This window comes from Manis javanica, chromosome 11, assembly GCF_040802235.1.
Source record: "Manis javanica isolate MJ-LG chromosome 11, MJ_LKY, whole genome shotgun sequence".
NCBI lineage: Eukaryota > Metazoa > Chordata > Mammalia > Pholidota > Manidae > Manis > Manis javanica.
Window position 1 is genome coordinate 104,256,682 of NC_133166.1, and position 24,617 is coordinate 104,281,298.

A 24,617-nucleotide genomic window follows, 5' to 3' on the forward strand; every position below is an offset into this window, starting at 1 on the left:
GGAAACTGCAGTTTTCCTGGATCCCTTCAGCGATCATTCCTGTAGCCAGCTAGCTCATCACCAAGGCTGGTCAACTCTACTTTTGGAGAATTGTACATGGAGAGAGTGGGAGGTGGCCTCACCGAGGTGCAGGCCTCACCGAGGTGCAGGCAACTAGGCCGGGACCATCCCTCACCTGTGCGCCCTCCCTGGGTCACAGGTTGTCTTGTCTTGATCCTGCCCTGTCATCTGTACCCGTGGACCCTGCAGTCCTGTACTATCAGTGTTCGGGCAACTGTTGGCCTTGGGAAGGGCACAAGGAGGCATGTGTGCTATGCTGCCTTCTGGGAGTTCACCACTTGGGTGAGCAAAAGAAACAGCCCCATGAAGGTCTGAGGAGTCGAGCGTCACCAGAGTAGCACAGACACAGGGGGTTGGCAAAGGGGCTGGGGGCAGCAGAGCCAAGGGGCAGAGGCTTTAGCTCACTTTAAAGAGAAGTGACATTTGCTAAGCACTGCTGGCACTGGGTCAGAAGTTCAACAACAATACTGTAGTTAAGGACAAGGCCCTGCAGTCAGGAAGACCTACACTTGAGACTCATGTCTGCGTCTCACTAGCTGTGTGGCCTTAGTCCTGTGATTTCCTGTTCTGCAAAACAGTGATGATACATCACAGGGCTGTAAGGACTAAACGAGCCGATTCACTGAGCATGCTGAGAACCGTGTTTGGCACACAATACTTCTCAATGATGATTCGCTTTATTTAATAAGAATCCTTATAAAAAACCCTCTGATTCATTTATTCATTCGAGTATGTATGTCCAGGGGTACAGAGATCGACTAAAGGAGCTTCCTCGCAGCGCAGTGTGGGAGAGGGTGAGGAGACCTGGGCCACAGGCATCGCGGCGGGAGCAGAGCCCAGGGGAGCGATGGGTTCTCAGCAACCTGATTCTGCTGGGGCGGGGCGGGCGATGCCTCCCAGGTGAGGCTTGAGGTGGGTCTGGAAGATTCGCAGCGGGAAAGGCTCGGGAAGTTCTCCTGCTGCCCTCAGGCGGTGGGGCCACGCCGGCACAGTGTTTCTGAGTTGGGCCGACAAGGGACGGCGGGGAGGGGAGAGTGCGCACCGGAGCCACATCTCAGATGGCTTCGTATGCCACCGGAGGAGTCGGAACTCTGATCTGGAAGAGCTGGGGGCCGCCGCAGTGTGAGCAGTGATGTGGCTGGAGGGTGTTTAGGGGCAGTGAGCTGGGAGCCTGGGAAAGGCTGCAAGCAGGCGGAGCAAGTCAAGGCCTGGCAAGGAGAGAGGAAGAAGGGAGTCAAGCCCAGCGTCAGGGCCCCTCGCTCCTCCTCTTTTCCTCCACTCCCTTGGCACAAGCAACCCAAGCCTGAGTCTCTCTAGCAATCCAGTGGTTTTCTAACAGAAGGTTGTTGACTACATTTTTAGTTATGATACTTGCTCCCCAGAGGACGGCAGCCCTTAGGACTGTGAAAGAAGCTCAACGTGGCAGATGAGCTCGAAGTTCCAAGAAAGACCAGAGCCATTTGTACGTTGCCTGAAAACCAGACTGTTTATTGGCACATATGCACCACACGCACACTCACACACACCCACACACCCACTCCTGATGCACTGCGCCGGGACGGTACGGAGAAGGGGCCTGAGGATGTACAGGAGGCTGGGGAGGGGCTCAGCTCATTGGTGACTCCGATAAAAAATATATTGACTGTGAGGCAAGGGGTTACACCAAAACTACAGCCCTCCACCGCTCTATGCGCGGGCTTCGCTTCTCCGTCACCTGCGCGCATGCTCCCTCAGGTGCCCTGAACGGCCCTGGTCCCACCAGCTGCCACCTTATGAGATGACCAACCATGACGGGGAAAAGTTGTGCAGAAGGGGCCAGGGTTGAATCTCCCACTCAGCTAGTCCATCAAGAGCCCCCTGAAGAATTCAAATGACTTTGTCGTCCCAACTCCACCCATCTTAGGGATCTGAAGAGTCTGTATAATCTTGACACCCGTTACACAGAGACAGGGGCTCTTCCTCTCCATGCAGTTCCCTCTCTGCTTAAGAACACTTTCTGCTCCACCCTGACAGACATGGAAGGCAGGGTACAATGAGAGAGAGCCAGCGTAGGCGGCTGCCTTACCCACACCTGGGGAGCTCACACAGCCCCCCACCAGGGGACCCTCCTCTGCTGAGGAGCAGCAGAGGCTCTGGTTGCTGCACTGCCCGGGCTCCACCACTGCTCCTGGACAGGCTGCTCTGACCCATTATCCCACCTGCTAGCCCAGCCCCCACCAGAAGCCAATCGGTTGGGTTGCAAGCCAGCTGCTTGGCCACCTATAGGAGGGCACCATGCCAGCCTCTCTCCAGGAAGCATGTCTAGACACTTCCTATCCTCTCACTTGGAGGAAGCCCTGGGTTCTGTCAATTCCCTCTGAACTTGGGTCCCAAACACTTCCAGGCACCTTGGCAGAATGAGGAGGTGTGAGAAGAGGACGGAATGACATTCCTACCAAACCAGGACCTGTACCCCACCATGCTGCTGGGAAACACAAAGTGGTGATACCCCACCATGCTGCTGGGAAACACAAAGTGGTGAAGGCTGGCATGTCTCAGGAATTTCTGGAGGAGGCAATCCCCACACACTAAAAGAACCTGAACAAGATGCGGGCAATTTGGGGATAAGCAGGAGAATGAGGATCTTCACTAACACTGGATTTCCTGCATCTAGGACATGACTCCCTGAAGAGGAAGATGTATTTCTCCCCAGGACACAGGGGAAGAAGCCTCGGACTACCTCTTTTCCAAAGCTGATTTGAAAGTCAAGGTATATTCAACCCACCCATCAGGTTCACCTATGGGCTGGATTCCTAAAGCAGCGGGGCAGGTGGGGACAGCACAGGAAGGATGCTGGGAGCATCCCCGGCAGTGCAAGGTTAGCTCTGTTCTGCGCCAGAGCAAGAGCAACACAGTCCCCCAGCCCAGCAGCAGCTCTACCCTGCAGCTGGGGCAGAAGGCATTCCCACTGTCCTCTGGGCTTAAGGCTGGCACAGGCCACTGGCTCGCCCTCCAGCCAGCCTGCCTGCACCTCTCACTGGGTGGGAGGGCTGAGAGTTTCATGAAACATCCTTATGCTTGGCCCAAAGCTCAGAGGCTCATTTCTCTCAGATTCTTCCCAAACTCACACTTGGGATTCCTGAGATGAAGCAAGGGCCGGGCATCTCCCCCTTAGCCTTCCTCCTCCCCAGCCTCGCCATCCTGAAGGACAATGGGCCTTCTGCAGCCCTCCTGGCCCCCAAGGAGGGCCTGGAGGCAGGAGGCACAGTTGGACAGAGGAGCTGAGGGAAGGGCAATGCTGGGACGTGGGTAGGGATCCAAAGGAGAAGTACCCAGACGGGGCAAAGTCTTTAGTACCCTTTTCTTGGAAGAACTATCCCCAGCCCTTGTGGTGTCCTGGTCTCTGGTGGCAGTGGCAGTCCTGCCAGGCCAGGCTGGGCCCAGAAGAGGGAGGGTGGAGTCACACCCACCCTGGGCTGCCATCCTCTCCCTCCCTCCCAGAGTCCCAAGCAAAGGCAAACCAGGTGCCTCCACAACACGGGGAGACCCAGCCACACCCACAAGAGACTGACAAAGGGCACAGGGTGGGACCCCAGGGTAGTGGGATGCTGAGGGGGTGTACGAGTATATTCCGAGGTCCAGGGCAACTGGGAAGTCACGGATGCGACCAGGAGCCGTGAGAGGCGGGGGAACGGGCAGGAGGAGTCAGGGCCGGCCAGCTGCTGAAACCCAGGAGGCGGCGGCCCGCGCTGGGGGCCATGTCTGGGGCCGTGGCTAGTCCCGGAAGGCGGAGAGCATGTGTCCGTACAGATAGTGGGAGTGAGCTGCGAGAGAGACAGAGACAGACAGAGACAGAGAGACAGAGAGGCAGAGAGGCATTGCATGATGAGCCGGGAGGTCTTTCCTTGGGAAACCGGGGTCGCAAGGCATCCGCGGTGTGTTTGCACGAGTAAAGCGCCCACGGCCAGAGGAAGCGGTTAGGACAAGCGGGGCGGACGCGAGCAGGGCTGGAGCGGCGGGGCCAGGCCGCGGCAGGGGGCAGGCGCGCGGGGAGGCCCGGCGCACTTACCCCGCGCCACGGGCAGACCCCCGTCAGGCCCGGGCCGGGAGGCGGGGTCAGCAGGAGTAGGTCCGAACCGTGGAGGTCTCCAGTCTCTGCGCCCCCGCCATCCCGGCTGGGGGCGGTCGCGGCCGGGGAGAACACAGAACGGCGGGTTAGTGGCGCCCACGCCCTGCCCGGTTAGTGCCGCTCGGCCCCAGTCCGCGGGGAGCCCGCCTCCGCCGCACCGAGCGCCGGCCCCGCCCTGCCCCGCCGCCCAGGGGCCTACGCAGGACCGAGCCCGGGCCGCAGGCCCCTCACCTTCAGGCAGGATCTTCTTGGACGGGGCCGCCGGAGGCTGCAGGGGCCCCAGGGTGGCCACGCGGAAGCCCGCGGGGAGCGTCTCGGCCGAGGCACTGAGCATGCCGCCGCCGTGGGGGTCCCGCGGCCGAAAGCGCTTCCTCCAGGAGGGCGCGCGGCGGAACACCTTGTCCTCCCCCTGCACCAGGGGGACACGCAAAGGCCCAGTGTGTTGGAATTGCCACCCTCACTCCCTGCCTGGGGCAAGGGCGGTCATGTTTGGGTCTAGGGGTACCACTCCTGTCCCTTTGGAAAGAAGGGAGAAGCAGCACCCCCTTCTGGCCCTTAGTTTTTCCATCTGCAAAATTAATCTGACTTAAGCAGATGACTCCCAGCGACCCCTGAAACTGAGATTTCCCATCTCCAGGGTGGGAGAAGCGCAGTGGGGAGGGGAGGACGGGTAGGTCTAGTCAGATCTGTCATCACCCTGCAGTTGATCTGTTTCCCCAATCCACTCCAGTCATCTCAAACTGGACTTCAGGGGGCCACTGACTTTTCAAGTATTCTTCTTCCTGGCCTCATCCTGCGGTAAGTGGTCACCAGCCAGCCCCCATCCACCTCCCTCCTGTCCACGGTATGGCCGCAGCCCTATGTGCTGGAAGAGCACTAGGTCAGGAGTGAGGTGACCTGGTTTCCATTTTACTCGCTATGTGACCCTGGACAAGTTAAATGACCTCTCTGAGTTTCACTTTCCTTTTCAGTAAAAGAATAACTTATCTGCCCCACCTCTTTCCCAGGCTGCCTATCCCTAACGGATCAGGTGAGAGCAGCCTGAGAGTGACAGGTCAGGCCGATGGCCAATCAGAGGCAGGCTCTTCCAAAGGACAGGGGCAGCCTCCGTATGCCAGCCAAGCCCCCAAACAGCTCTCTCCGCCAAAGGGCATCCAGAGCCATAACCCTACAGGACGCTCCTCTACAAAAGCCACATCCCCACACCCACCCACCCTGCCTGACAGCCATGCTTGATCTCCCTCCACCACGACGGGCAGGCAGAGGGCTACCAGCAGGAACACGGGACGCTAACCCGCTAGGCGGAGCCTCAACGAACCCTCCCAGCCCCACCCCGTAGGGTTTGTTGCCTGGGCCCTGAGGAGGCCGATGCTCCCATCGTTCTTAGCACCATGTGCCTCTTGTCATTGCACTTGTCCTGGGGTGGTTTTTACACATATTTATGAGATTGACTCATTAATCTTTCTCTTTCCTCCTCTATCCCTCTCTCTTTCAAATTCTACACTCCATGGGACAGAAACCATGATGTTTTTTGTTCCAACTAATGTATCCGCACCCCTGAGTATGCCCAGGGAATATTATAGACAACAAATACATGTTAAGTGAATGAGGGCAGCTGGCTTCCTATGCAGGCATCCCAGCCCTGAACTCATCAGGAACTCTCCTCATTATTTCTGTCCTTTGCATGATCCTGCCCTTAGTCCAGCCCAGAGCCCTTTCCCTTTCTCACTCTCGCATCCCCACGCCACCTACCCACCCTCATCTCTCTCATTCTCTCCCTTTCCACCTTAAGCCAAGCCTAAGGACTTGCTCTGTACTCCTCCCACACCGCTCATAGTCAGATATTCTTTCTGCTCCCCTCCTTACAGCTCTTGCGTCCTGCTCCTGAGTAGAGGAGAATTGGATGCAGCCCTCTAGGGCCTTGAAGTATGAGAGGGGAAACTGCTAACCAGAACGACAGAGGAAACAGCTGGGAAGAGGCAGCTCAAGGTTGTGACGGTGCGCGCGATGGCTGGACAGGCGGCAGTCTGCAGTCTTCTCGGCTCTCTGGCCTCCCATCTGCCCACATCCACCACCAAAAACCTTACTTATTCCTAGGACCTGGCCTTCTCCTTTAAGCTTCCTGCAAGAACCAGTCCTCTTAAGCCCCATACTAGCTGCATCCCAGAAAGCCCTCCGTGCTGCCAAGATGACATCACCTGCTCAGTAACTCCACCTAATGTCTGAAGCCAGACATGTCGCTCCATGTGCTTCCAGGAAGCAGCAGGATGTAGGGGAAAGAGCACAGAAATCAGACAGCCTTCTGCCTCAGTCCCGCTCTGCCACACATCAGCAGGTGACAGAAGGTAAGTTACCTCTTTGAGTTCTAGTCCCTAATAGATGATATTGTCAGCATACAGCCTGTGACCACAGAAGTACCATGCATCACCCAATTCCTGGTGCAGAGTGGGCTTCCAAAGAATATTTTTGTAAGGATTGAAGGAATAAGGAGCTTTCTAAGTTAGACAGCACCATACTAACACATATGGGAGTCATTTTTCCAGACATCAAAAGAAGCTGAGATTCTAGGTATGGTGAGAACAGGAGGGTCCACACTGCAGGGGCAGCGGGAAAATTAAGATCTCAGATAGTGGAGACAGCTTGGTGTGGGGAGGGCCTGCCAGTTCATTCATCTCCTTGACTGGAATGCAAATGCGCACACACACACAATGCATATTATCTTCCCTACAATGTATATTGTGTGTGTATATAAATACAACACATCCCACATTTCAAGGCACTCTGTGAAGAAAACATCCCTCCACAAATCATGTGTATTGTTGAGCGTGTCTCATCTGCAGACCTGGCAGGCAAGGGCAGGCAAGGTGAGGGACAGGAAGGGCTGGGGTGGGGCTGAGGAGACAGTCGGCCTCAGGAAGCAAGTGCGCTCTGGCGGGCGTCCCAAGGGGCGCACCCTGGCTTGGAACTCGGGGGTCTCCCAGTCACAGTACAGCCTAAACTCCAGGGGAAGGCCTGACGGCACCAGGAGAAGGAACTGCCACTTCAGTGTGTGAGGCCCAGAGGGGAAACCTTAGCTTGGCATGAGGGAGACGCAAGAGTGAAACTAGAGAGAAAGCTGGGATGATAAAGCCCGTTAGCTGCACCAAGGAGCAGGCGAGCCAGCCTGCCATACACTGACCAGACCTCCTATAAGGTCTCCCTCCAAACAGCCATGCCACTGCACTGTGAGGGTGGCCTCTGGGGACCCCCGATCCTGTGTGGTCAGGAGGCTGGGGCATAGTATGGGGGGATGCTGGAGGTGGCACAGAGAGCAGCCTACAGCTTCGGTACAAGGAAGCAGTTTCCTGGCTGGGCCTGGGCCAGCCTCCCCCAGGGTCGCCTGTCCCCCATGGCTCTCCTCTTTTACTTAGGCTGCCCAGGAACCCTCGGCCCAAGGAAGCAGAACTCAGGAACTTCAATCCAATGAATGAACCAACAGTGACCGAGCCCCCAGGGCCCCAAATTCACAGGCAGGTACTTACATCCTCCAGCTTCCGGTCGGTGCCCAAAGCCAACAGGTTGTTGAACTCTCTCTCCATCACCTGGCGTGCCTGGAGTCCACAGGGTGGGAGGGGCATAGTTAGTGACCCCTGTGAGCCCCAGGGCAGGGATGGAACTGCTAGTGCGTTTAACCCAGCAGCCTCGCTGGACGCTGCTGCTTTAAGCAGACAGACCTCAGTCTCCTCTTGGAAGTGGAGCTGTAACCCTTAGGATTCTTTCATATGGAGCAAATTAGAAAACTAATCTTTTTAACAAGCAGGATCACAGAACACATGGATGGGCACACTTCTCCTACATGGGGAAAAACCCACATTTTGTGTATAAGAGAAAATCATGCCTTACTACCTTTCTAGAGGGGAAAAGAAGTGTGTAGACCATGGATAATAAGAATTTAACTTATTTAAAGAAACATATTCCATAAGGCTCCACATCAAAACTTAAAGTGAGGAAGTCAGCTCAGCTGTGGGTATTGGCGGCTCTTGAGATGAGGGACCTTCTCCAGGCCTCCTAGGGGCTTGACTCATTCGGAGATTGGGGAAAGCCTGAAACAAGAAAGTTTTCAAAACTGCCACCAGATATTTGTAACCATTTCTGATGAAGGGTTCACATGGTGTGAGCTCCCACTGCCTCTGATAGCAAAGCCAAATGACTGGGTCAGGAAATTCAGACAGGTCGGAAAGCAGCAGACAGGCACCCCACTGCTGTTTACAGGTGCATGGCTAGCCACAAAACTGGGTGCATTCCAAGACAGGAAACAAAAGATGGGGAAGAACAAGCCCATTTCTGGGTGCGAGTATTAACGATTGGTTCCACAAGGACAGTCTTGGGAATGTAATATTCTTACAAACAGGTGGAGAGGCAAAGCACAGCACACTGTCCAAGCATCCAGGTGACACTGCTCCTCTGGGTAGGGACAGGGACAGGTGAAGGCATCACTCATAAACTTCAGAAACATCTCACAAAGCTGTGAGTGGGGCAAGAAAGCAGCAGACAAGGTGGAGGTGGGCAAGGAGGGAACAGCTGCCTCTGGGGGAAATCCAAGCTCTTCTAAGAGAACCAGGGGATCTGTGCTATCTGTTCTGACCAGCTTGGTGGGAGGTCACTGCAGACAGCCTGTAGGACACACTGGCCCTGTGTGCTGCCAGTCACCCCCAAAAGGCCACTGTGCCGCCCCAAACCACGAGCCAACACAGCACTATCCTCGCACGAGCCGAAGTGCGTCTGCTCCCAGAATAGCTTGGGCAGCTTTGGTGGCTGCATTTCAAGAGACCCGACAGCTGCAAACAGTCCAGACAAGGGCAGCTAAAGTGATCAGGGCACGGAAGCAAGTCTATATGAGGAAAGGCTAAAAGAATTAAGACCACTTCGTCTGGAGGGACAAAGGCTTGGACGGAGAAGCAGCCCAACCGGAGTTTATGAGGTCACTAAAGGTGGTAGCTGGTTAGATCCAACACCCTTTCCTAACCTAGGAGTTTAGGACACGGTAGTTCCCTTCCCCAGGGGGAGCCCAATGGGGCACATTTAGGACAAATACTATCAGGAAGCACTTGGTACAGCAGGTAGGACTTCTGGAGGCCATTACTCCAGGAAGTCAGAAAGTCCAAACAGATAAATAGGTTCAAGAGAATCTAGATAAATTCTTGGATGACAGCTCCATCATAATTACGAAATGTAATTTAAGGAGATGTCTAATCTTTGGAGCTGTTGACAGGAAGACAGAGCCCCAGTGTGGAGAGGCTCTGGGCTGTTATTTGGTATACTGAGCTTTCTTAGCCTGAGGCCCCAGGAGCAGACCCCAAGGGTGGAAGAGAAAGGCAACGGGCTTTCTGGTCTCTTCACACCCCAGGGCTAGTTCTCTTCTTAAAAAAAAGTCAGGTCAGAAAAGCAGGCTGAGGAAGAGGGAGGCACAGAGTCTCAGTTGCAAAGATGGGGCTGGGAGAAGAGCGGGTGCCCGTGCAGGGAGGGAATTCGCACCTATCTGGGCCTCTGCTCAGGGTGCTCCGTATGTGAAGGACATTTGTTTCCTAGGAGCTGGGTTATGCACAGGAACTGCCTGGAGGTTTGAGGACATCGTGATTCCCTCTGGATCAGGCCCCAGGAAAGCCCCCTACAAATCTGTAAACCTGTGCATGGAAGAGAGCAAGAGAGCTGGGAGAGGGAGAGACTGAGATTGACCAGTTACAGCGACACCAACCTGGGTGTTCTGCGTGGGGACCTGGAGGACCAGGGCCAGAGTGTTGTGGTCAAAGTTCTCATCCAGAGCCAGCAGGGCACCATGCACGCCACTCTCATGCAGGTTCCCCGCATAGTCCCGAAGCCCAATAGACTGGACCCAGTGAACCACCTGGTCATTGGTCCAGACCAGCACATCTGGAGGGCAGGGGAAGAGAAGGGGCAGAATGAGACAGGAGAGTTGGCGGAGGCCCCTAGGGACAGAAACAGAGCTCCCTAGACCCACAGCTCCAGGCTACCGGTGCCTGGGCTCCTGGAGAACCTGCCCCACCTCACTCCATCCCTGCCAGCCTACCAGACTCAGGGGCAGGCCACCAGCTTCCTGGCTTCCTTCCCAGAGCCCTTGCACAGGCCATCAGCTGACCCCCAAGCTGGAATGGCCCTCTTCTTATTCTTTCCACCTTTGTGGAAGTCTCTTCTTAGACCCGCCTCTTTCCTGCCCACCCCTACCCAGCTCACCAAGTTTCACAAGCACTTTCTCACACCAGAGAGGGCACTGTCCTAGGAAGTCCCTGCATGTGTCCAGTTGGTGGCCACTGTCTGGTGGGAGGAGGTACAGCTGACTGGGCAGGTGCTTTTTCTTGTCCACCAGTGTCCTTGGGGCATGGGCTCTGTCTCCCTCAGCAGACCGGGAGCTCCCTAGGGTCGGGGCTGTCTCCTTCCTCTGATCTCTCAGATACCCTCAGATCTGAGGCACAGAACGCCCCCTCTCCCTCTGCTCAGCCCATGGCAGGGATCAGCAAGGCAGCCCCACCTCTCCCCTCCTCCCACCCCTCGACCACTGAGCCCAGCAGGCTTACCCTTCATCTCGTGCTGGCTCTCCTCACGCCTCCTTTCCAGCTCCTTCCGGTCATAATTCAGCCTCTTCAGACACATGATGCCATACTGAAGACTGCTTCTGCAGGCACACAGTCCCTGAGCTACAGCCTCGGTGGGCCACGTTACTGCCCATCCAGCACCAGCCACAGCACGTCCAGAGCTACGTCCCCCGGCACAAAGAGCACTCTGGCCCACGTGCTCCTCCCAGGGTTTGTGTGCGGTCCATCCCAAGGCTACTTCCCTCTCTCTGCTTACCCGTGTCCTTCCTCTCAGCCTGCGAGTGGGCCTGATTGATGGAAGGAAAGTTCTATGACTGAAGCCACATGCCTACCTCCCCAACACACACACCCAGCACTAGAATGACAAAGACCCCTACAGATATTCCTTTGTACCCCCATTTCACTTGGAGTCCCTACAGTGGCTTACAAGATGCTCCCTGATTTGCCTCCTTACACTGACACCCCTGCTGTTCCTCACTTGGCCTATGCGTTTCAGGGCCTTTGCACTGCCTAGAACCTTCCCCCACCGACTGCTGCATGGCTCACCCCCTTGTCTCTTTTAAGTCTTTGCACAAGTGTTATCTTTTCAACTCAACAGTCACTTGTCCATGTGATTTAAAATTGCCATCACCAACCCCAGCCCACACTCCCAACCCCCTCACCCTGATCTAATTTTTTTCCTCACACTCTTTATCTATTAACATACTATATATTTACTGTTCCTTGTCTGTCTCTCCCAGTTAGAATGTATACTTCATGAGGACTGGGAAAGGGTTTAGTTCCCCAGTGTATCTCAAACCCCTAGAATAGTGCCTGGCACAGAGTAAATGCCATCCATGCCTAATGAATGAAGTGAAATAATTCACAGGAGGTACTAAACATATGTAAAGAGCAGGAGGTGCATAGTAAGTCCTCTAGAAATAATAACTAAGCCAGGCCAAGAGCCACAGAATCTGTAGGTTAGAAGGGACTCCACAGGCCATCAGCCCAAGCTCCCATCTAAAGCAGGAGGCCCCCTGCAGCAGCCTTCTGAATAGCATGAGTCTTCTGCACAAACACCTCTTGTGACAAGGAGCTCACTGCCTCTCGAGGCAGCTCATTCCCTCTCGGGCAGCTTTCACAGTAGTGGGCTTCCTTAACGTGAACGCTGCTCTGTCACTCAGCCTCTCTGGGTTTTGTCATCTATAAAATGGAGTAGAATAGAAGGTGCCTGCCAATTCCCACTGCTTCTCATCCTACTATTGAGGCCATTGCTTTGTAAGATTCAATTATCCCTCCTTTTCTCCCCTTAGCTCTACCCAGGCAGCCCTTCTGCCTAGAACCACCCCTTGTAGCTCAGAGATGGCACTTCTAGGAACTCATCTCTGGCTCAGGGCACCCATTCATTGCTCAAGTCACTGGTTTAAGCTTTGGTCCACTAGTGGGGGCAGAAGAGCATACACCTCGTAAATGGAAATGCCTTTTGTTTAATTTCAATCTCGCTATGATTTTCAGAGTGGTTCATGACTTTCAAAGCTGCTGCCAGCACTGCAAAACACAAAGGTCTAGACACAGATCAACCTGGGTTTGAATGCCAGCTCTGCCACTTCCCAGCTGGGTGGCACTCAGCATATATGAGATGAGGTCATACTTTGGCAGGGCTGCAATGAGCCTTAACGGTGACTGTGCAATGGGAGGGCTTAGCACAGCCTCTGGGACATCAGAACACTCAGCAGCGGCCCCACTGTGAGGAGGACATTGCTGATCACTGCGTGTGCTGGTTCTCTGACCCACACAGGAGATCCTCCAGGAAACCTCCATAGAACACTATGCTCTGAGCTGGGTGTCAAGAAAGCAGGATGTCGGCTGTTCTGTAACCACCTGGCTGAGTGACCTGGTGACACTCATCTCTGTTGGACTTGTTTTCCCCAGCTGAAAGAGGAGAATTTATAAAAATCCCTTTCTTGTCATAAAAAGTTCTGATTTAAAAGAATTTTTAAAGCTAGAACGTGGTTATGAAATGTTAAGTGAAATAAAACCAGGTGTATACAGAGCTGAGGTAAGGAATGTGGAAATGCTATAGAAAACCCGAATACTCGAGATTTAGAGCTGAACTCAGAACCACGTGAACAGGCTGAGAGTCCCTCCAGGGGCCTGGGCAGAGGGTCAGGCAGGGGACGTCCCCGTGCGGGGAGGGGCTGGACTGAGGGCCTCTAGCAGGCCAGGCACATCCAGGCCGGGCAGGGAATGGCCTTTCCTCCTCGGCCCTATCAATCACTGAGGAGCGGACAGGTGTGGCTGAGCCTGGCAGCCTCTGGGACAGAGACAAAGATTCCCTCCCAGCCCCGGGAGTGGGAGAGGGCTGGCGCTGAGCGAGGACGCAGCTGGGGGCCCGCACTCCACTCCATACCAGGGCGCCCTGGGCTGCTGCTCCTCTCTCCGCCCCCATTTGCCCAGGCATAAAATGGGGAGACTAAACAGATCCCTTCCAGATTTAACTTTCTGTGGTTTGCGAGTCAGAGAGACCAAGGGACATCTGCAGGCCCCCAAGAAAACCTTGAAAAGCCACACACCCCAGCCCCAACCTTGTCCCATTACCCACTCTTCTGGGTTTGAGCACCAGCTTGTGCCACTTCCCAGCAGGATGGCACCCAGCACATGTGAGACAGGGGTCACACTCTCCTGCAGTGGGCATTAAACGTAAAAGACAGAAGACCTGGCTCAAACAGCAGCCTGTGATTTGAGGCTGAAGTTAAAGTTTCCTAAAAGCTGTCAATTCCTGGAAGCACTACCACCCACCTTGCTCTCCAACCCAAATGCCTCCTGGGGTCCAGCACGTAATGCAAATGAGAGAAGCAGGCTGCAGGGGGCGGGGAGGACCTGGAGGCTCATCTGAGGAGGGCTGCCAGCCCTCAGGTCCAGCTGGTCATCTCCATGCTAGAATGTGTCAACAGAGCTTTCAATTTTTCAAGAGAAGCCAGACATCTAGAATTTTGTGTAGAATATCCTAGTGTTTAAATACTGGCAACTAAATTCATACTTTTAAAAATACTGTGTGGGCCAAACAAAACACATCTGTTTTGCTCAAGCTCTGCCCACAGGCTGCCAGTTGGGGACCTCTGTTGCACACACTTTTAAACAGATCTTTCCAGCAGGAAGACAAAAGGACTGAATGACAGCCTGTACGAAAGGACATGAGTTCAAAGCTGAGAGGCGCAGATCTGGGATGTTGGCAGGGCAAGGCCCAGAAAGACCTTTCGGCTTAGAAGGAATTCGACACCTAAACTGGACGCTGGGTTCAGTTTGAGTCTTCAAGGAGTAAACACAGAGAAGTCAGCAAGCCCAAAGGCAAGTAATGAAACTCAGACTTAGGGGGGATATGTCCAAGAAAGTGAAGCTAAAGAGAAATGACTTTCTGTGTCTTAAGGGCTGGAGGTGTGAGGGCCAAATCCTCAAACTGTAGCATGAGAGGTGGATCAGCTTTGGAAAGAGGGAGCCCTGTGACCATCCAGGTCATGTTGAGAGATGGAGGCACTTCTTTTCCTGGAGATGGAACCTCTTCCACCCCAGCTTGGGGAGCCCCACATCAGGGGTGGCCCCAGCTCCAGCCTGCTCACCGGTGGAAGCTGTCCACCATCTTAAGGTGTACCCGCAGGTCCTTCTTGGTGAGGTGGTCCAGCATGCGAGCATCTACCAGGCACTCCATGAAGTAGCTGCGGTACTGGGGAAGCCCCAGGCTGGGCAGCCACTCATTCCCAATCCACTCGTGGTTCATGTCGCCATAGGCCAGGGTCTGGGAGAATAAGGGGCAGAGGCTAAGGGGAAGGAAATCTTGGCCAGCAGGTTGCAGCTGGCACAGCTGGCTGAGAGAAACATTACTCTGTCCTCCATAGCAAGTCAATAAAACTTCAGCTAATTTCACTAAGGGGCTGGGAGTAGTGGGAGGTGGGGATTTGAAACACAACTTTCTAAGATTCCAAAATGATACAGTTCCACTCACGTATCAGTATCTACACTAATGAACAGAAGCAACAGTGCAGGCAACAGACAACAGGAAATCCTTCCTGTGAATTCTGAAATGCATCTGTGGCGCTGCGTGGCAGACTTGCCTTCCTGAGGCTCACTCAGCCTCAAGCCTGCTGAGCCCAGGGGACAGGCTGCATTACAGAGGACCCCACAGGCCGCCCCGCCTGGTCCTGAGACCCGCTCTGTTTAGACATTTCCTTGGGCCAGAAATGGGCACCTCCCTGACCACCTATCCTTAGAAAGACAGGTTTAACAGTTACCCTTCATCACTATTACTTTTTTAGATTGAAAAATTTATCTTATCTTTTTTAATAATTTCCACATGTAAAAATATATGTAGCATATTTTGTTTTCGAGCAGAAAAAAATAAAATTAACATCTATGGACACTGTCATGTTATCCACACTGTCAAATCCACCCCTAGGCTCTTCTTCCCCTCCTGTCCCTGCTGCCCCTCTAGAAGGAACCACTGTGCTGAGGTTCCTGTCATTCCTTTGCATGACAAAAATTATTTAGTTTTACAGTCACCAATGTCTACTTTTCAAACAATATACTATTAGATTTGTTTGCTTTTGGGTTTCAGCATAAAATTCTATACATCTTTGGGACTTAATGTTTTGCACTTGACATTGTATTTCTAAGATTCATCCACTTACCTGCTCAATGTTTTTCTGTTGTGAATTTACCATGACTGATCTGTCCAAGGCGCCTGTGGACCGGTGTCCCTGCGAGTGTAACAGTGCTGCCCATGGCCCTTTCAGCTGCCTGCATGTTGCCCTTGTTTTCTGCCAATCTCTCCCCCAGAACATAAACTCTATGAGGGCTTAGTTTGTTCACTTCTGTATCCAGAGAGCCTAGGAAGGCCTAATACCAAGTAGCTGCTCAATAAAATTTGCTAAGTGAATGAATGCAAGGCCTTTGCCCAGCTCACTGGGGTGCCCCTGAGAGGATGGGGAGAGGAAAAGGCCTCGTCTGGATCTAAGTCTCATTATTCTTGGGAAGAGTCAAACTGAGGGGAAGAGGCAGGCATGCTGGGGCGCAGCCTTCCAGGCCTCCACCCCTGCCATCCTGAGCAACCAGAACAAGGGGCTAAAGGAGAGGGAGGAGGGAGGAGCTTCGTTAGAAGGAGAGAACCTGGGTGCGGAGAGGAACATAAATCAACTGGGACTCAGAGTCCTGCCAGGGAGAGAGCCTGCTGGGGGTACTGGGCTGAGCTCGAGGGTCAGGTCTAGTCAGGGGGAGGCTCTTACCTGAGCCCAGCTGCCCTCTTCGCTGTCCTAGCAGGAGCGAGTGCAGCGTGTCAAGGGAGACAGGCAAAGTCAGGACACCCCGCAGCCCCCGCCCCGGGCCCCGTTGGGAAAGGCGGCAGCCCCTATAGCTGGGTGGGGGACGGGTCAGGACAGAACAGCAAGCTGTTGCCTGTGCCTGTAGTTGTGGTGAGAGGGGAGCCAAAACCTGCTCCTGCACCACCCAGGCGTGGCAAGGGGCCAGGCTTCCCCAGCCCCAGCTCCGCCCCCAAGGATCAAGCACAAGGGCAAGGACTCTGTGGCTCCAGCCCCCAGCAGGGCGGGGCGCCCCCAAGCCCAGCTCTCCTCCATTGCAGCATGCCAGCGAGTGAGGGGCACCCCATGATCCCCTGGAATGGACCCCCCCACTCTTCCCATTCTCTTCTCTCCTGCAGCCCAACAGCCTGAAAACAGAACGCAGTCCCATCAAGGATGCCAGCCTCGGATCGGCTCAACTGCACGCCTCTGGCTTCCCACATTGCCCCTCACCCTTGTGGCCGTCATCAGCCCCGCACAGCCGGGGCCAGGCTCCACTTACTGTTTTAGTGGATGTTGCCAGAGTTTCCATCTCCTCATGGGTGACCCAGACATTCCCGGAAGACTGCAGGCAGAGAGGAACCCTAGCTGGTCCTGTGTGTGGGTGCCCAGGGTCCCCACCAGCTAGGAGCCCTGACAATAGGACAAAGCCCACCTCCCCTGGGCCTTCCTCCCACAGGCCCGGCCCACCGCTCTGCACACTGTCCAGCTCTGAGCAACTGCCCTTTGTCATCTGTGTCCACACTGGTTAGCACAGCACCCAGCCCAGAGAAGTGCCTGACAACTGTTTCCTGAATGAATGTGAACGACCAGTGTGTATCCGGAATGAGGCGGACTGCAGGCATGAACTACAGGGAAGGTTTTTACCCCGGTGGATCCTGCCGAATAGTCTGCATTATTGTGGAGAGGCTGGGGGACCATAATTCACGAGGAGCCCCTCCCTCTGTTTCCCTCAGTCTCAGTCTAACAACACAGAAGCATGTCCAGTCCTAGAAACATCCCAGAGACCTAGAACTGTTGACAGCTTAGAATGGGAAGATGGAGCCCATGGGTGGTACATGGGTGCTGGGATACCCCTAGAATCCATGTCACTGCCTCCGGGAAACCAGGTGGAGCCGTTTGTGGGGATGGGAATTACAGGGCAGGACCCAGGGCTACCATCTTCCCAAGACCACTGGGAGACTTGGCAGCACTATTGTGGGGCTTCTGGAAATGTCCTGGGTGAGGGACAGGCCACTCACAGTCCTGGAAGTGGGCGGGGCAGAGGGGCTGGTCAGCGACACCATCTCCTGGATGGCCAGCCGGAGCTTGAGGCGGTGCAGGGCATTGCTGATGCCAATCTCCCGCTGGATCTCTGTGTCCGACAGGGCTGACATGATGGCACCACTCTTGACGTTGGCCCGGCAGGCTGCCACGTACCAGGCAGGCATCCCCACCCAGAGCTGCAGATATGGGGCACGGCTTTATAAATTAGCCCCTTCCGCAGGATCTGTGCCCCACTGCCATGAGCTTGGCAACACAGAGGGGCAGGGCCCAGGCCTCATCCACGGACTCCGAGCAGCAAGTGCAGCAAGTGCAGGGCAGAGGAAGTGATACACGTGGAGATGGCCATTATCAAATGCCTTCTTTCCCATTTTACAGATGAAAAAACCTGAAGCCTGGGAAGCTAAAGGGATTTTCCCAACGTCACATGGGTGTTTGGCTCCGGGGTGCAGCCTATGGAAAGAGTCGGACTTCCTGTGAAAGCCTATGGCCTGGTGATAATTTAGTTCCTCTTATCCCAGGGTAGCTACTTGTGAGGCATCAGCAAGTGGCATCAGTTCTGTCCTCCGAAGCAACTGGTATGAGTGTTTGTTGGGGAGTAGAGGTAGGGAGCCTGAATGGTAGGTATGGGCTACCTGGCTAAGGACACTACCCCCTCTACCCAAGGAGTCCTCATCCCACCCCACACATTCTTCCCGCAAGACCCCTGGGCAGACCCCTTTGTCTAGGCTCACCTCCAGCCAGGATACCACAGTAGGGCCATCCCACTGAGCAAAGGGCATTCCTTTTCTGCGGGCATCTTCAAGCAGCTGGTGTCTTGCAGGAAGAGAAACAACAGACTCACCAGCCCCTCCTTTTCCCTCCACCAGGCTTTCTCCCAGGGACTGCGGGCTGTACCAGATTTAACCTTCACCATCCCTGCTCCCCGCCACTGGGGTCACTCTCCCACAGCCCCCTGACCTCTTGCTCCCCCAGGCCATCCTAAGCACCATCTCCCAGCCTCCGCTGTGCCCACATGGACCAGGCCAACTCAGTTCAGGAAGGGCCTTGCTGGGCTCTGGCTGCCTGAGCTCAGCCCCAAGGCAGGGGAAGGACAGAGGATAAGGGGCTGGACCCCACTCTGGCAGAGCCTGGCCTGAGGCTCTTACTTCTTCTTCAGCCGCCGGTCCTTCTCTGCCTGTGTCCCCAGCTTGGCAGGCACCATGGGCTCCTGCAGACCGAGCTCGGAGTCTGTTAGCAAAACTAGAAGGGAAGAGATGGCACATCAGCCTGGCCCTCTGCTTCTCCGGACTTGGCCTTGGCAAGGACTGGGGAACAGACCAGCAGGAGGCTCTCAGCTTACAACTATCCAAAGGGCCTGAAGGGGGTGCCCATTGCTCCTGGAGCTGCCACCTGACACTCCTGCATCCAGGTGGCCCCACAGTGGCATTGAGTGGATCTCCCCATGGAAGCCTCAGCCCTGGAGGTGCTTTCCAGCCAGACAGACCAGAGTCATCCCCAGGCAGCGGAGAGAACCCATCCCTCCTCCAAACCAAGGTGCAGATGAAACCCATACAGCCAGGCCGCATCCCCCCTCTGGACTCAGGGCAGGGTGCTCCCCCAATTCCCTGCTGGTGCTGCTGCACACCACATCCAAGGAAGCCTGCCTTTCCTTCCCTCAGCCGGCTCTGCACTGATGCACACTTTCCCTAGGTGCACGAAGGAATAATTATGCATTTGGGTCCAAAGGGTCCTTCCTTCTAATTGATCAGGCTTCTCCCCTACATGAAATTCGGCAATGCACCAGGGGAACTTGTAAATCTCTTCATCGGACTGTGCAAGGCCCTTATGAGCCTAGGGCCCAAACCCTTCTCCCCCATCCTCCCCTGCTCCTTCCCCACCTGGATACACTCCACTGCATGCAGAACTCTCACACCCTACCTTTCCCTTTCCCAGAGCCCCTGTCCCCTCACACAAACACCTCCCCTTGGCTTAAGTAAGTTTCTATTTAGCCCTCACGTGTCAGCCCAGGCATTGCCTAGCAGAGGAAGCCACTCCCGTCATCCCAGCCACACGCAGCTGAGTTCTGAGTTCCAGAAGCACCCTGAGCTTATCGCTATCGCTACGGTGTTTTGGAATCATCTCTTTAGTTTTCCTCTTTGCTGAACACTTAGCACCGTGAATGTGGACCGTTGCTCCAGCACCTCCCACGTAGCTTTGTGTACATCCGTGACACAATAAATGTCATTTGAACAAATGACCCCATAGATGAGGGAAGGAGGAGGAAGAAGGGAGTGGAGGGAAGAAAGGAAAGAAGGACTGGGAGAAGGGAAAGGAAGGCAGCTAACATTCCCTGTGTACCCACCACATGCCAGGCAAGTGCGGGAACTCTGCATGGTCCCAGGGGGCAATACAGCTACCAGGCCCAAGCACTTATGAAGGTAATGTCTACCCAGCCACAACTGGGCATTGCGATAATTTGAGTCCTGGAGGCCAAACGTACTAGAAATAAGTTCTATCAAGAACTGGCTCTCCTAAAGAAAGAACCAAGACATTTCCCCTGAAGCTCCTGAGCACAGTACATCAGAAAACCTCCCAAGTAGATGGAATCTCAGAGGTCTGTCTCCCACTCAATACAGGAATCCCTTCTACCCCAGACCAAATAAACTGCCATCTCTCTGCCACCTGACACTTCTCATGCAGGAGCTACCACCTCATGGGGCAGTCCTTCCCGCTGAGAAACAGCTCCAAGCTTCTCTGGAGCTGAAATGTGCCTGCCTGTGGCTTCCACCCACTGACCCCTGGGAGACAGGTGGATACCCTCCTGCTTCTGGTCCCCCTACTGGCACCCATGTGCTAGCAAGCAGAGACCGTGGCCCGTGGCTCCGTCCCGGCTCAGCGGCACCAGCCTGCCCTTCTCCTTCTTCCCGAACAGGCGGCCGACGGCCGACTTGATGCCCCTGCGCTTGGCGCCCTTGTGCAAGGAGTCCTGGCTGCTGTTACTGCTGCTGGGGGTGCTGCCTGGGTCCTCCAAAACACTGCAGGATGACAGCCAGGAGGGGGCGGAATGAGAAGAAATGTATGTAAGTCACAGCAGGAAAGATGCGCTCAGCCACAGGAGGAACTGACAGCAAGTGTCAGAGTTGGGGGTGGGGACGGGGGCTAAGATCAGAGCAGGTGACCAAAGGAGACATGGGAATGTCCTTCCCTGATGGTGTTTCAAAGAGAAGTAAGATGTTCAGACACCTGGGACAGGAGAGACGGAGTCCTTCCAGAGGCACACGGAAGGGGTGGAGACCTGCTCCACTTACCTCTTGCCTTCCTCCTGGCTCAGGGCTGGGTGGCCAAGCTTCTCTAGCCGCAGCGTCCTGGGTGAGGAAGGAGGAGAAGTCTCACATTGTATGGTGGCTTTATCCTCTCGGTTCTCTTCCCGAGACACTGGCGACTGAACAGACAGTGGAGCCGTCAGGGGGTAGAGAGGGAGGGATCTGGGGCCTGCCTACCCAGCCCAGATGAGGCAAGGGAGCATGGAGAAAGGCAGAGGGGGCCGCTAGGGGCCTCTCTGGGTTCAGGATCAGACTCTAGGGCCCCGGGGAGAAGCCAAAGGGAAGGGCCTGGGAGAATTAACCAGCTAGTACTGGGTCACCAGGCAGCACTTACCAGCAGCTTCCGCCTGTGCTTTCTCAAGTCACTGGGCTGGAAAAAAGAGGGAAGGGTGGGTTTGGACTCACCCTCTGGATGCCTGAAAGTCAACCCCAAGGGGAGCCCAGTGGTCTGAGGATGGGCAGATAGGATTCAGTGCCTCACACAGGCCTGGAGAGAATATCACAGCAGAAAAAAAGCTGGAAGAGGGGATGAGGTGTGGGCAGCAGGGGAGCTTCTTAAGCATTCTGTGCTTATCCAAGGGAGAGGGTGAGGAAGACACTACATAGGCCCTTCCCCAACCCAGGCCACGTTGGCAGCTGGACAAGCTGGTCTGCACACATCATAGGCGGAGACGCTGGGCCCAGCTGAGAGCAAGCGAGCCCCACCATGCCTCACCAACTTCCCTCCGCCAGGCCCCAGAGCAGAGCCCAGTGATGACAGATTGTCTGTCAACTGCCCCAAGACTCTCACCAGAGTCATGGCCCCCATTCGGTTGAGGTCCTGGGCAGCACTGCGGGAGGTGAGCTTGGGTGTGGAGCGGCCGCTGAGTGGAGGGGACGCGCTGGCCAGGGACAGGGCAGTCAGAGAGGTGGGGATGGAACCACGCTTGCGCAGCTGGGCCAGGTTTAGGGCCTCCATGCTGCCACTGGTCACTCGTGTCTCAAGCTCCTCAGCGCGGAGCTCCGTGGACTCTTTCTCTTCCTGGATCATCCTGGGATGCAGGCAAAACCAGACCTCGTCCTCAGCCCCAGCAAGGAGCAGCAGGAGGCAGCAGGTGGGCCCTGCCGGCGCTCACCCCGGTGATCCCAGGCCGACCGCAGTGCCCAGGCAAACCCTACACAGGCCCTTCCCAAACCTAGAAGGTTCCTGGCACTGCTTGGACTTAGAAAGCCTCGTGTGCATAGCTGGTTCTCCCCCACTGCAGCTCAGAAACACATTTCTCTCTTTCTCGTTAGCTGGCCTAATGTGACAACACTCCCCAGTTTAACAAAAGCAGTTGCTGAGAAAGGAGGCCATTTATGTCAGTGGAATACATGCCTTCCTGGGAATCAGAATTCTTGGCCTGCCGCTAAGTACACGGGTGACCCTGGATCCAGCACTTTGCTCTCTGGCCTCAGTTTCCTGGTACACCTGATGTCAGGAGTGGTCTAGGTCAGCAGTTCCCAAATTCAGGGCCTTTAAATGATGCTGACTCCTGAGGGAGTTTTCCCATTGCCAGGGAAAACCATGACAGTGTTGTATGAGCACAGAGGCACTCAGAGAGGAGTGTGTGTACACACACTCACACATACACACGTACATGCAGTGATATTAAGATGCCAAGTGTCCTTCCAGCACAGGACTTGTTTCTGTTCTAAGAGTACATCTTTCCAGCGACAGGGATTTTTAAATGTCCCTTCTTTTGAAGGCTGGTTATCTTTAATGTTCTATTTTGCAGAACAAAAGTTGGCAGTCCTATGTTAGTACCTGTGTGTGTGCATGTGTGCGTGTGTGTGTGTGTGTGTGTGTGTGCATGCGTAATGTTTCCGTTGCAACAGGTCTGTAAAACCTGAAAGCAAGAACCACTGAACCTGATGCCTTCTACAGCCCTGGAAGCTCTGACCTACTCTAGCTCAGATTTTCCCTTGACATTTGTCATAAACACTGATAAACTCTCTTCAAAGACAGGGGAAAGTGCACTTCAAAGAGGTTAGACATGAGTTTGCATCCTGGCTCTGCCTCTTATTGTGTGTGGCTTTGGGAAAATCACTTAACCTCTCTGGCTTCTGTTCCTTTGTCCATAAAATGGAAATAATGCTGCTTCCCCAGAGACTGTGGTGAGACTGACAATAGCATTTACAAGCTCTCACCTTGAGTTGGTCTCAGTAAGTGGTAGCTACACTCTTAGTGATTATGTTCAGCTGCAGGAACACAGCCTCCTAAGCCCAGGAGAGGGAAAGGAAGCCTGAGAAGTGAATCTGAGCTCTCATCCTCCCCTGGGCCGGAACCTTGCCCGATGCCCCACCCAGGGTCCTTAGGCTGTGATGCTCTCAGGTCCAACCGCAAGAGACAAGCAAATACATGGCAATGCTTTCCTGCAGTGCCCATGCACACAGGGGCCCCATCCTGCAAGGCACCGCCCAGGCCGGCCTCCCCGCCCTAACCTGATCTCCTCGTTGATGGCATCCAGCTGCTCCTGCAGCATCATGGCCAGGGTCTGGGCGTCTGAGTGGCCACTGGGGGAGACAACATCCACAGAGCCCACCAGACCCCCTGGCTCATCCTCATCCACGTCAGAGATCTCAGGGTCACTGTCAAAGGCAGGGGCAGCTGTGGCAGCCAGCACCCCAGGCAGTGGAGATGGCTCCCAGTCCTTAGCAAAGAAGGACAGAGTAGTAATAAGACACCCCAGTGGCTGAGGAGCAGGACCCTCCCAGGCATCCTGGCAGCAGTCATCTCCTTGGAGCTTGCTGGAAATGCAAAACCTCAGGCCCCACCCCAGATCTCCTCATACTGCATCTGCATGTTAACAAGATCTCCTGGTGATTTATTTGACATTAAAGTCTAAGATGTATTACTGTAATTCAAAGAGCTAGGTAGCAGAGTGGTTAGGAACAGAGTCCAGAGAGAGACTGTCTTGCTTTGAATCCCAGCTCCACCAAATACTAGCTGTGCAACCTTGAGGAAGTTGTGCCCCTCTGTGCCTCCATTTCTTCATCTGTAAAATGGAGACAGTAAGAGTACCTACTTCACTGGTGGTAGTGAGGAAATGCACGTGAGCAGTTAGCATGGGGTCTGACACAAAGTAAGCACTACACAAAGGCTTCCCTTTCTATTAATACAGGCTCAAGGCATAACCAGATCCAGGGAACAAGAAAAGGCCAAGAAGGCCTAGCTATCTGGTGTCTCCTGGAGTGTCAGCACATCACATCTACTCTACTCTGACGGGGGGGTGGCTTCCTGGCAATCATCCTACAAACTTCTTTGGTGAATGAAGGCCCAGAAGAGGAAAGAGCACAGAGCTGGGCTGGGAGAGACAGCAGAGCAGGGGGAAGAAGAGGCCAGGGGCCAGGGACAGAGAGGTGCACACTTATGCCATCCTCCATGACCCAAACGCCCAAGTCCCCTGAGGGCTCTTTTCTGGCTCCTACAGCCTTGAGTCTGAGCTCCTGGGCAGCTGCTGTGCTCTTATAAACAGAGAGAGGAAAGGAGTGAGGGGAGAGAGAAAGAGGAGCCTTCAGACTGTGATTCCCCATCAGACTGAGGGTAGAGATGAAGCTTCCCCCATCAGACCAGGAGTTCCCACCTTCTCTGCCTGTATCTTCTAGCGGTCTGCAGCATGGTTAACAATTATGGGGCTGGGAAAGAATCATGCTTCCCCAAAAGATGGAAGTTGTTCCTTTTTTGCCTTTTCTATCTTCTCCTGTTCCCCCCTACCCCTGTCTCCCCAGGCAGACTCAGCATGAATTCACAGCCGCTTCTCAGAAAACTTCAGGTGCCATCCCAGGGCGAGTTAACCTGTCATCCCTTCCACATCCCCCATAAACCACAGCTCTTTTCCAGAAAGCTTGCCAGTCCTCTCCTGCCCCTGCATCCCCCACCCCAACCACCAGAAGCACACGCCCGCATGCCTGGCACACGTGCACATGCTTCAGTGGGGCCTCC

The 24,617-nt window shown here is 54.7% G+C and overlaps 1 protein-coding gene and 1 long non-coding RNA gene across 9 annotated transcripts in view; one reads left to right on the plus strand and one right to left on the minus strand.

The window, feature by feature from the left end:
- PPFIA4 (PTPRF interacting protein alpha 4) overlaps window positions 1-24,617 on the minus strand; it is a 91,220-nt gene that overhangs the window by 42,504 nt on the left and 24,099 nt on the right. The window contains exons 15-31 of one of the 8 annotated variants that reach the window (XM_073217127.1): window positions 23,117-23,325; window positions 21,444-21,684; window positions 20,988-21,023; window positions 20,639-20,772; window positions 20,199-20,365; window positions 18,497-18,590; window positions 18,083-18,164; window positions 17,327-17,527; window positions 16,588-16,650; window positions 16,014-16,040; window positions 14,355-14,530; window positions 10,741-10,838; window positions 9,903-10,078; window positions 7,690-7,758; window positions 4,400-4,577; window positions 4,109-4,214; window positions 1,134-1,268 (exon numbers count right to left, since the gene is read on the minus strand). In XM_073217127.1, coding sequence (XP_073073228.1) covers window positions 4,156-4,214; window positions 4,400-4,577; window positions 7,690-7,758; window positions 9,903-10,078; window positions 10,741-10,838; window positions 14,355-14,530; window positions 16,014-16,040; window positions 16,588-16,650; window positions 17,327-17,527; window positions 18,083-18,164; window positions 18,497-18,590; window positions 20,199-20,365; window positions 20,639-20,772; window positions 20,988-21,023; window positions 21,444-21,684; window positions 23,117-23,325 — 2,010 coding nt within the window. In that variant the 3' untranslated portion in view covers window positions 1,134-1,268; window positions 4,109-4,155. The other 7 variants (XM_073217126.1, XM_073217128.1, XM_037015244.2 and 4 more) reach the window with 7 other exon arrangements.
- LOC118971841 (uncharacterized) lies at window positions 4,589-12,603 on the plus strand. The gene is made up of 4 exons (XR_005060533.2): window positions 4,589-4,966; window positions 6,037-6,513; window positions 7,579-7,681; window positions 12,536-12,603. It is a non-coding gene; the product is annotated as an uncharacterized lncRNA (long non-coding RNA).